This window comes from Sturnira hondurensis, unplaced genomic scaffold, assembly GCF_014824575.4.
Source record: "Sturnira hondurensis isolate 20B ecotype Veracruz unplaced genomic scaffold, ASM1482457v3 Scaffold0016184, whole genome shotgun sequence".
NCBI classification, from domain to species: Eukaryota; Metazoa; Chordata; class Mammalia; order Chiroptera; family Phyllostomidae; genus Sturnira; species Sturnira hondurensis.
Genome location: NW_028088815.1, coordinates 1981087 through 1994015, shown reverse-complemented (window position 1 = coordinate 1994015; position 12929 = coordinate 1981087). Strand labels below are relative to the sequence as shown.

At 36.2% G+C, this 12929-nt stretch overlaps 1 protein-coding gene across 2 annotated transcripts in view; it reads right to left on the bottom strand.

The window, feature by feature from the left end:
* NALCN (sodium leak channel, non-selective) overlaps window positions 1–12929 on the bottom strand; it is a 424006-nt gene that overhangs the window by 171557 nt on the left and 239520 nt on the right. For both annotated transcript variants that reach the window (XM_037065791.1, XM_037065792.1), the window contains exon 15: window positions 1792–1866. In XM_037065791.1, coding sequence (XP_036921686.1) covers window positions 1792–1866 — 75 coding nt within the window. The remainder of the gene's footprint in view (window positions 1–1791; window positions 1867–12929) is intronic.

Sequence of the window (12929 nt, the reverse complement as noted above, 5' to 3'; positions counted from 1 at the left end):
TGCATCCTCTCCAGCAGCTGTTTGTTGATTTGTTTATGATGACTATTCTAACGAATGAGAGGTGGTATCTCATTGTGATTTTAATTTGCATCTTTCTTATGGCTAGTGATGCTGAGCATCTTTTAATGTGTCTCTGGGCCCTCTGTATGTCTTCCTTGGAGAAGTGTCTGTTCAAGTCTTTTGCCCATTAAAAAAAATTTTTTTTTGTCTTCCTGGAGTGGAGTCCTGTGATTTCTTTATATATTTTGGAGATCAAACCCTTATCCAAGGTGTCATTGTCAAATATGTTTTCCCAGGTAGTTGGCTCCCTTTTCATTTTAATGCTGTTTTCTTTAGCAATGCACAAGCTTTTTAATTTGATGAGGCCCCATTTGTTATTCTTTTCTTTATGTCCCTTGCTTTAGGGGACATATCCATGAAGCACCAATCCAAAAGAACCTATGCGCCCCAATGTTCATAGCAGCACAATTTACAACAGCCAAGTGCTGGAAACAACTTAAGTGCCAATCAGTAAATGAGTGGATCAAAAAACTATGGTATATTTACACAATAGAATTCTACACAGCAGAGAGAAAGGAGCTTATACCCTTTGCAACAGCACAGATGGAACTGGAGAATATTATGCTAAGTGAAATAAGCCAGGTGGTGAGGGACAAATGCCATATGATCTCACCTTACCTGGACCATAATCAATAAAACAAAAAAGCAAACAACATATAACCAGAGTCATTGAAATTGAGAACCATCTGACAATAGCCAGAGGGGTGGTGGGAGGGGACAGTGGGGAAAAACATTTTCAGGAACTATTATAAAGGACACATGGACAAAACCAAGGGGGAGGGTGGAAGCAAGGGAGGGAGGTGGGTTTGGAAGGAGGGGTGGGGAGAAGATACAGACAACTGTAATTAAACAACAATAAAATAATTTAAATTAAAAAAATAAAATCTAAAAAAAGTGAGATATAATTGGAAAATTCTGAAGGTGTAGGGCCTCATAGAATTCAGATAGGATTTGTTTTATAGCCTTGGTTCTCTTTGTTAACATCCCTATTATTTGTGCAGAGTTGAAGAAGATAATCAAAGAATATCTTATCTCTCCCACCAACTCCCTTTCTCTTCCACCAACTCCCTTTCTGACAGGAACTATATACTCTTTGATAGAGCCTGATATTCAAGCCAAGTATTCTCCATTTGACAAAAACTATGAGAGTGGTTGATCATACCTATAATCTTTCTTCTATCAATAAGATAACCTTCACACATTCTCATTTTCATTTTTTGGATATGATTTTTATTGATGTAACATCAAATCTGTTTTCATAAATAACTGGGCACAGGTGGTCATTTATTCTATTCCATTTCTTATAATCACCATGGGAACCCAGACCAAATTCTCTTTTAGTGTATATAGGTCAGGCAAGTTGATGGTTGATATTTTTGTGATGATGATCAAGGGTGTTACATATATTATGCAAAATGGTAATTTGGCTTTGGGGCATTTAGTTTTCAGACAAATTTCATTTATGGCAGAAAAAGAATAGTCTCCAAGTTCAATTTACTATACTATATCAATCTTACCTTTACTCATAATAATAATGTAAAAATATTCCCAGGATAATTATAGAGTAGTAAAAAAATTTCTTTGCTGATAATAAATAAAAGCTAAACAAAAACATTTTTCCAACTTAGACTGTCTTAATTGATTAAAACCTTTTATTTTTTGACTTTGAAGCTCAAACTGCTCTGACACCTGTAAACATGCATTTTAAAGAATTCCCTGCACATTACTTACTTGTTTCAGCTTCTTTAGATCTTCATCAAGTTCTAAGTTGTCCAAAATAACAGCAACAAACAAACTCAGGAGGATCTATAAAATGGTTAAATAAAAATGAAAATGATTCACATGCCATTAAGTATTAAAATATTATATATGCTATAAAATATCTACCTGAAATATACATCATATAGAATGAATTAAATAAAAATAGGCATGTAATAATGAATCACTGCATAGGTATTTAGGTACTTATCTCAAGTACATTGAAGCAAATATATATGTCAATTGAAATAAACAATATACATATTAATTTATGAAGTCAGTTTAAAGTGGAAATTAAGAAAAATTTACAACTCAATAAACCCAAAGAAAATAATATCCAAAGAAAATATCCAATATCCAAAAGAAAATAATATCCAAAGAAAATAATCTGAAGTACTGATAAAATTTTTATTTACAAAGTTTCTTGATAGTTATTTGTAATAATGAAATACTGGAAATAATATCTAACTTTATTAAAATAGTTAATACAGTTAATAAAGATCCCTATTATAAAATTAATGCCATTAAAAATTCTTATTCTGGTAGCTAGTCTTGCAGAAGTCCTCCTGATGTTCACATTTTTGTGAGTCTACTGACCATGGTCAGTATGGCTGGTCTATGTAATTGACAGGTTACAAATATGATCACATGTGATTTGTGAGATCAGGTAATAAGAGATATTGTGGCTTTCGTCATGCTCTCCCTTGGATCACCCACTCTGGTGGAAACCAGGTACCATATCATGAAGACACTCAAGAGTCCCAGGGAGAGGCCCATGTGGTGATGAGCTAAGGCCTCCTGACAACAGCCTTGAGTGACCTGTCTTAGAAGAGAATACTCCAGCCCCAATAAAGCCCACAGCCCCAGCCAACAGCTTTATTAGAAGCTCATCAGACATTCTGAATTAGAAATACCATCTAAACCTGTCTTAGATTCCTAACCTGCAGAAACTGCGTGAGATAATAAATGTTTATTATAGTGTAAACTCTTAAATTGTTCATAATTTGTTATCTAGCAACAGATAATTAATGCACAAATAAATTTTAATTACTATTGAAAAAATGCTTACAATATTAGATAAGAGTATATATGGTAGAAGTACAACTATGTACAGAAAGGAATAATAGATAAAAGGTTAGAAGGAGTTTCTTTAGAAATATTAATGGTGACTGACTTTGTGAAAACTGGATTTTCCTTTTTTTTGCATTTCACTATATTTTTCAAATGAAAAAGCTTCTTTTTAAAGAGAATCATGAAAAGCTTCATATGCTTCTTTTAGAATAAGTAAATAAGGTAAAAGAAAGGACACAAAAATGCAGTATTTAAAGAACATTTTAATTTCCAGTCTCTTTTCCACTTTCAATTCCCTACAGTTCCACATTCATTTGATAATCTCTCTTTCATTCCTAATTTATATTTTTCCTTTTAATTTCTCTCTTAACAAAGTATTCCCATTTGTTAATATTAGTTTAGCTTTCTCCCTGTTGAATTAGTCGCCACCTCAGATTTTGCAGCTCCTGCTAAGATCTCTGATTCACAGTGGCACGTTAGGTGTTAGTTTCTTTAGGCTGATGTAACAAATTGCACAAGTTTAGTGGCCTAAAACAACATAAATGTATTCTATGACAGTTCTGGAGGTCAGAAGTCCAAAATCAAGTTGTTAGCTGGACATGTTCCCTCTGAAAGCTCTGAAGGAAGATCTTTCCTTGCCTCTTCCAGCTTCTGGTGGCCCCAGGTGTTCCTTGGCTTGTGGCTGCACTACTCCAATCTCTTACTCTGTCTTCACATGGCATTCTCTTCCTTCCTGTATCTTGTCCTTATTTATCTCTAATAAGGACACTTGTTGTTAGATTTAGGGTACACCTGGGTAATCCAGGATGATCTCATCTCAAGATCCTCAATTTAATTACATCTGTAAATACCCTTTTCCCAAATAAGGTCACAGTCAAAGGTTCTGGACTTAGAGCATGGACATATCTTTTTGGAGGGCCCCCACGCAACCTCTTCCACTTTCCACCTGGTCTCTGGCTTGGGCTATTGTTCCTACAGTGGTGTTTCTATACACTGATTCTCAACTCCCAGGGAAGGTTGGAAGTTCTACAGTTCTGGGCAGAAAGTACCCCACATGTTCTTAGGAGACCTCTCAGGCAACTCCTCAACTCCATCTAGGCTGCCCCTTGTCCACATGGGGCCCCTAGCAAGGCTATTTTCCCCCCAAGTTCAAACAAGAAGTGGGTACAAGACAAATCTTGAGTCTGGATGTCAGAGTACATCCAGGTTGGTACCAGTACTGTTGCCTCTGAGAATGGCATGCCACCCTACTATCCAAACATGCTTTGCCTCCCTCTTTCTTTCCAGAGATTTCTGTCTCCTTCATATTCTATCACAGAAAACACTCTCTTTTCAGAAAGCAGGAATGTGAAGAAAAATTACAGTGTAGGTTCAGGGTGAGACACACATGTGTGAAGACGGAGAAGAGAAACTAAACCCAAGCACAATATCACACATGTAGTTTTGTGCCCTCCAAGCATTTAGATTTCTGAGAGCTGATTTGGGAAAATGGGTCTGGTGCATCTTCTGAAAGTTACTTATTTAAGATTGTGAGGTACTGAGTCCAATCCTGTGCTATCAAGACAACAAGATACCAAGGAAAAGAATGATTCTGGCAGATAGAGAATTGTGAGAAAGGCTTTCTAGGTGTTATGAACAAAAACAGGATTTGGGGAGCATGTGGCTAATTAAGGGCCTGCTGAGCAGCTAAGAACAGCCAGCATGGCTGCCAGGGAGAAGGGCTGAGACAGGCTGCTGAGGTAGGAGAGGGTGGTTGTAATTATCACAAAGTGATGACATTAGTTTCTTCTCTGTTAATTTTTTTCTTTCAGATGATTTTATTGTTTTTCTTTTTAATACATGCAATATATCTTAAACTGGATCATTGCAATGGTAACTGGACAGTGTACAGTTTGACAAAAGGTTATTAAGTATATAACATTTTACTTATTTATTTTGTAAAGTACATTTTATACATTCTTGTTAGAGAAAAGAGAAAAAAGCTACCCTCACAGCAGAAGGACAGAGAAACAGATGTGGGGTGATAGCTGCACTTTCTCCTTGTCATGTAGATAAAAGTGATTTTCAATATAGAATGAAGGCCAGACTCAAAAAGGAAAGGCTTTGGTTTTGTTGGGAAAAGTGCTGAAGGAGCTTTGCAGTTTGAAAGCCCCAGGCTTACAGAATTGAAACAAGAGTTTGGGAATAGTTTTGACAATAAATTTAGGAGTTATATAAGAGAAAGTTCATAGTTGCCTTTAAACCATTATTAAGCCCAAGTTCATTTAACAGATACCCTTGAATGTTTAAGCATCACTGCTTAATTAATATGACAATGTGATGGTAAAACCAGAAACTATCTAAAAATATACTCAGAGCTTAAGTTTCCTCCCAAAACTATTTCTACGTGGACTTTTAGCTTGGTCCTTGTCGCCCTGTTCCTGAAGTGGCACTGTGATAAGGGGAGGACTTGGCACACAGGGTGAGAGGTGACCGAAGTCTGGCTTTCACTGTCTCTTTGGAATGGAGATAGAAGATACAGAAGAGGCAAGATTAGCCTGCAGCCCATTGTGAGGAGGTGAAAATTACACTGTCATTCTTTTCTCAGACTCTAATAAGGTGGCAATAACTACTGCAAAAAAGAAATAGAAGTGAAGGAAGGGTGGCAGCTTGGTTTCCATTATTTTTAATTAACACTGACAGTGAGACATTGTTTTTCTACAAACCCAGTGCTGTGAGGGATTGGAATGGGACTGTAGACTTGAAGGGGGTATCAGATACTTCCCAGTGCATGGTCGTGAAAGACATGGGAATAGGGGATGAGGCCTTTTTCTGAAAGCAAAAACCATTCCTCAATTCCTGTGTTTTATTCATGTTTGTTCTGTTTTTACAGAAACCTGAGGTAATGCTCATTAATAATCTGAACCCACTACATTGATGTCTGAATCATATTTTCATTCAATGTCTATCTACTTACAAGTGCCACATGTGCTGTGTCAAAAGTTTTCCCATAGCCACTGAATGTGATTTACAGGTTTATATTAAAATGTTATTAACACAATAAAGAAATTATACAGGGGCTTGCCACATTGACTCAAAGAGTTTCATCATTTGCATGACACACTGTTATATTTTGCTAGTTCTAAATTATGGCTGGGGTGGGAGGAGTAGTGAGAGTAAATGCAGACAACTGTATTTGAACAACAATGAAATATTTAAAAATTATGCACTAACCTAATTTGCTTTATTTTTAATATTTAGATTTATATAATATTTAAATTTGTAATGTGGCATCAAATAATATATCAGTATTTTTTTAATGATGTAATTTCCAGGGGAATAAAGACTAACTATATACCCTTTCATTTCCTCTGGTGCTTTGTTAAAGCACAAATGATATATCCTTTCAACAGCAGTATTTCATTTGTGTGATGCTTTACAAAAAAGATTCATACATATATATTCATGCTATGGCTAGTTGCCACTTTTAACAGGTCTCTAACTTTCCACTATATGAATATGCAACAGAAGTATTTATTCTCCTTGTAATATACAACTCATAATACAGTGACTTCCTTATTCTATGATCACTATTGAAACATAAATAACCAATGTCAATGAAAAAATGGAAAATAAATATGAAAATTTTCAAGTATCTAAGTCTTTATTTTCATCAGATTAGAATGCCCATTCATAAGACACTTTTAGCATTGGCAATGCATTCAGTGTGGAAAATGCCACACATCAGGTCCCTAGAAGCGTGGCAAGCATCCTTAGAATTTTTATGAATGACATAGCAATATATTGGTGGGATGATGCCCTTCTAACTTAGTGGAATTCAAAGCATTATTTTCCAGATTCAATATGGCTCCTGCCTCAGTCTTAAGAGGTGTTCAGGTACAACAAATCCTTATGACCCCTCTTCTCTTTTTCTAACTACTCCTCTCATGGCTTATATACACTTCTGAAAAAGCCAGACTCACAGGAGCTAAGGATTTGCTAGGTACTCACCATGTTTTAAGTTTTATATGTTTAACTACAGAGAACTTGTTTTCTTGCATTTTTTCATAGTCCATTTCAGCAAAATTCAATAAACTTTTATATTTCTATTTTCATTATTTTCTCCATTTTTTGTTTGTATATGAACATTCTGTCCAATGTACTCATTTTTGGGTTTTCATGATTAAGACTGCTGAAAATTATGGCTTATTGTTATAAGAGGACAGCCTTACCAAGAATGTGTTTTCTTGGCTGAGAATTTCTGTGTTTGTAGCTGCATATACTATTTTGCATTCTCCTGACCTCTGCATATAGTTATACCTAACCTCAGATATCCATCTCTTTTCATTGTCATTTCTCTTCTAATGTTTAATTTTACTATTTTCCCTTCCTTTTTCTATAGCTTAAAGTTAGCTGTTCAGCTGAAATGTCAGCTTTAATCTTATTTCTTCTTTTACTATGAACTCTATTAAAATTTCTATTTTTAAAAAATTATTTTCAAATATAAAATAGAAGCACAGCAGGTATCTGGTCAGCAACTCATATTCTTGTGTGTGTGTGTTTTTCCTTCTTACAATTTAGAATCACACTATCCTAAACTGTCTTGCAGGCTATAGTTGGAAACAATCTCATTTTTTATATAGGTCAACAGAAAGTCAAATGTAATCAAAGCACTGTAAAATGGGAAATGTTCAACACAGATGCACTTTTAAATGAATTCTATAAAATCAAATTATTTAATTTACACTTTGGAGTGCCCATTTTTGTCAGCAAAATATGACTATCTCAGAAAGCTGCCAGTGCAGAAGCAAAATCAAATGATTGCTGTGTTAATTTAAGCACTTCCAAGGTAACAAAAAGACTACCCACAATGGATGCTTAATTACATTTCCTCTTTTTTAATATTCACATCACAGGGCTTTCCTTTGAAACAATAACAAAGGGAAAAGCACAGAGAATAAAAAAAAAGAAAATAGAGTCTTTCAATTGGGTAAGGCTTCTACAGTCTTTAATCCCCAAATCATTGGCAAAAGTGAAGGAAAAGATGAATTTCACAAGCAATTGGAAAATTGAAGCTAGGACAGAAATACAGAATGTGTACCTAGCCTATGAAAGAGCCATTTTAAAGAGATTATAGATAATGGTTAAGAATATGCATTTGCTAAACACTTAAGCTTGATTTTCATTGTGAGCTGGAAAGCTGGAAAATGGGTGCCCCCACGGGGCAATAGAACAGCCTGCTGTTTTTTTATGCCAGAATAAACTGTTGGAAACTTTTTTTTTTTTTTGCTTTTTAGCTGCTAGGTACATGCGGGTCCCTGGGAAGACTGAATCAGAAACTCACTGCAGGTTGTAGGGCACCAATAGCCAGCATGGATTAAAAAAAAAAAAATCAGAGCTTGTGTGTGTGTGTGTGTGTGTGTGTGTGTGTGTGTATGGACTTTTTTTTTCATTTGGGTTGCAATAATTTGTAGTATTTTGCCAAAAGAAACACACAATTTAACAAAAATTCTCATTTTAAGGTAAGTTCAAGGCTAAAGACAGGCTTATGGAATGGAGATTTTCAACTTATTAAATATTCTGTTTTTAAGAATGATATATATATATGTATATATATATTATCACAGACTTATCATGTTCATGCACATATTACATGTCCATAAACAAAGTCTGATTACTTTACTGCTAATATTTTAAACTCAATTTCAGATCAGGTAGAGCTGGAATGACTGAGAAGCTAATGTTTGTTCTGTAGGCATTGATTGCCTAGCAACGAGCTGTGCTCACAGTTGTTTTATCACTTGTATCTTTAGGCCTTGAATCATAGGTTTTACTGTTTTGTTTGTATTTACTAGTCCTGTTTCTGTACCAGTTACAGGCCCAAAAAGGGTAGGTATTAAGTTCTTCCCCACTTCAATTAGAATGTAAGTTACTACTTACACATATTAATTGAGATTTAGTAAAACTGCTAAATCAAGCTGAGCTAACTTAATAGAGTCCATTACAATGATCAGTCTGAGAATAAACAAGAAGAGAAAAATAATTGCTGGTCACACTTTAAACAAAATCTCAGTGAACTGGGGAAGTATCTTGAGTCACTAGATATTTTGCCTAGCATAGAAGTAACATTCTCAGTTTTAGTTTAGTTATAGAGTGTTCTCTTTAATGGAATTAATTAGTTTTCATTTAAAAAGTCATTTGTAAATTTAAATATCTGTATAGCTGACCTTAAACTGCTTTAAGTTCATAATAAGAGACAACTAAATACATCAAAACAAAAAATCTAACATAATGTGTTTGAGAAAAGTCAATTTGAGTTTTATTTAAACAGTGTATCTCACCTAAATTAAACTAGATATTATCAGTAAGTTGAGATGCATTAAAGGGCTAAAGGTAAAGGGCGAATATTTAAAACAATTATGAGATAGAAGAGAATATTTTTATTACCTCAAGGTAAGAAGAAATATCTTAAGCATGAATCCAAAATAAATATTGACCATAAGTGAAAAATTGATAATTTGACCACGTCAAAATATAATGTCAGACATGCTCAAGAAGATAGTGACAAGGTAGGTAGGAGCAGAACCCGGTTCTCCCTGTGCCCAACTGGAACACCTAGTCGATCTTTTGAGGAACAGAGTGAACAGCAAATGGAATCAAAGCTTATATGAAGTATGGAGGCCAAAAATTATAGAGGACATTGATAAACAGATGGTGTTGCAATGCTAAGGTCCCTGAGATCTGTGCAGGGACCTAGGCTGCTGTGGCCCCCCACCGGGTGTCTGCTGCAGGATTCTTGGAGGAGAGTTAAATCACCAGGTCCCTCCCCTACCAGAGCAGGGAGGGCAGCCTAGCAATAGGAGGGCAGCCTGGCAATAGGAGGGACCTGGATGCTTGAAGTAGTTGGGGGGAATAGAGACTGAGAGATACACATAGGTGGTATATAACCATGAGGACTGTGGGTGCTGGGTAGGTTGTTACCAGAGAAACTGGGGTGCTGGGCAACACCTAGAGAAGGGAGAAGAGTTGGGCCACATCAGACCCAATCTGGATAGTCTCCTGTCTGGTCAGAAAGTTGGGCTGTGTGAAAAGCTAGGTGCTTGTTAAGAACTACAGGCTTAAACAAGAGGCTTTTACTTAAAAAAAAAAAGAGGCTCACAGTCTATTTGTAAGGATCTCATGAGCAGCAGTAGGCTCGCTCAGCTTGCCAGACAGCTGATTCCCACAGCTCATCCTGAGGCTGGTTTGAGCCTTTTGCCTTCACTGGGCTCTGGCCCAGCCCTGAAGCTGATTCGCACTGACTATCCTGAGGCTCAGTGGAGCCACTTGGTTGGTGGTGGGCTCCAGCAATGGTGGGCTCACAAAGAGCAAGGAGAATGTGCACCGCATGGACACCACACAACTTGTAGATGAAAAGTGTAGGCCTGGCACAGATGGACAGCAGGGTCCCAGCAGCTCTTGGAGGACCTGGGCTGCAGGCTGGGCACATGTGAATATTGTAGCCCAGACCTGACACTCATCCTGGCAAAACTATAGGAAGAAAGAAAAGTGAACCCCAGCCCCCCTCCTCCTGTGGCATCCAGGAACACCAGCAGAACTCACTCAGTGGGTTTAAAGTCAGAAGGAGACTTATTTTTTGCTTTCCTCTCCTTTTTCATTGTTTCTTTCTTTCCCCAAGTGAGACAATAAGACCTGGAGTTGTGAAAGGTCTAGAGACACATCCAAGAAGGGAGAACAAGGCTAACCCCAACAACTGAGGAATTGAGACAAATTAATTTTGCTATCCCATAGAACTGGCATTTTATTGTTTATTTGTATTATTATTTTTCACTATTTTTAGTTTTTTATTAGTATTTTTTATTTCTCTTCTTTCTGTCTAGTTTTCATCATTTTATTTCTCTTTTTAATTGCATTGGCTGGTTTTTCTTATTCTTTCTATCACATTGTATTTTAGTTTTCCTTCTTTCACTTCACTTGTGTTCCAATAATACACTTCTCTTGATCATGTACTTTCTATTCTTGTTATCCAAATAATATATTTCTTGTCATATTATTGTTGTTCCAGTACTATTGTAAGTAATCGCTGTTCTGTAAAATTATACATACTACGTACGCAGCACTCCTCCTTGATATTAGCCCAAGTCACTTTATCCCTGAGCTTTATTATTGTTATGGTTAACTCTATTCTTTCTTTCTCTGTGCCTACTTTCTATCATTACTCTCAGTGTAACTCATCATCTAACCTTGAATGAGAACTCTGTTTTCTGGATTCACCTCACAATCCTCCTCCCCTCAAACATGAGTCTTATCTTTTTCACCTTTTATAAAAAGTGGCTAGTTGGATGAAATATCATGATTAATGCTATACTTATCCAAAGGATTGCCTATCTCTTCTCTACATGTTGGTACTTTAAATTCCATAGAATACTCTCCCTCTGTCTTAATCCACTTTGCCTACCCCCTGCCACTGATCGCATACAAGATTAGGTGGGAGCTATGAACATTAGTATATTCACTGGAGGAGAAAATCCACCAACAAAGGAACAACCAAAAGGTAAAAAACCAAGTACAATAAGAGAGCTTGCACAAACAGAAGAAAGGGCAAACCTAGGGCGTCCACACAAAGAGATCAAAGAGACCTCACCCCTGAACCTCATAGCATTCCTAACATAGAAGTTTACTCAGCAAAGACAGCTATCAAAGTTTAAATATCAGGAAGAGCAGAAACAAAAAAAAGCATCATAGAAAATGTGGAAACAAAAAGAACATGCAATCAAAAGGAATGGAAGACTCCCTACTAAAAAAGCTAAACAAAAAGGAGATAACCAAACTATCAGATACAGAATTCAGAATGATGCTTATAAAGATGCTCAAAAAACTCACAGACAACTACAAGGAACTGAGTGAGAACTACATCAGCATGAAAAGGAAATATAAACTATAAACAAAAATCAGAAAAAAATGAACAATAAAATTTCAGAAATAAAAAATACACTAGAAAGAACTATAAGTAGGCTGGATGAAGCAGAGGACTGATTAATGAACTGGAGAGAAACACCCAGGCAGAGCAGCTGCATGAAAAAAGACCCCCCAAAATATGAAGACAGCTTAAGGAGACTCCAAGATAACATGAAATGCAACAACATTCAAATTGTGGGAATACCAAAAGGAGAAGAAAAGGAACAAGGGACAGAAAATCTGTTTGAAAAAATAATGCCAGAAAACTTTCTAAAGCTGGAGAGAGGAAAAACCATGCAAGTTCAGGAAGCACATATAGTCCCTATGAAGATAAACCCAAAGAGCCCACTACAAGATATATCAGATTTAAAATGCCAAGTACTAAAAACAAAGAGAGAATCTTAAAGAAAGCAAGGGAGAAACAAGAAGTAATGTACAAAGGGACTTCATTAAGGATAGCAGCTGATTTCTCAACAGAAACACTCCATCCAAGAGAGAATGGCAAGAGATATTCCAAGTAATGAAACACAGAGGCATACAACCAAGATTAATCTACCTAGCGAGGCTTTCAGTTAAAATGGAAGGTGAAATAAGGATTTTCCCAGACAAAAAAAGGCTAAAAGAATCTATTCCACCAAACCAGAACTATAAGATTTACTAAAGGGACTGCCATAAGAAGAGAAAGGAAAGAGTGAAAGACAGAGGAATAGAAGAATAGAGAGGGAAAAATGAACAAATACCTATAAACAAAACCTGAAATGTTAATGGATTAAATGATCCAATCAAAAGACATACAACAACAATTAAAATAAATTACCCCCCCCCCAAAGAAGACATAGAATAGCTGAATGGATAAGAAAGTATGACCCACACATATGCTGTCTACAAGACACCTATCTCAGAACAAAAGACCTACACAGACTGAAAATGAAAAGTTGGAGATAGACATTCCAAGCAAATGGACAGGAAAGAAAAGCTAGGGTAGCAATACTCACATCAGACAAAATAGAGTTCAAAACAAGGGCCATAAAAAGAGACCCAGAAGGACACTTCATAAAACTCAAGGGAAGAATCCATCAAGAAGACACAAACATTATAAACAT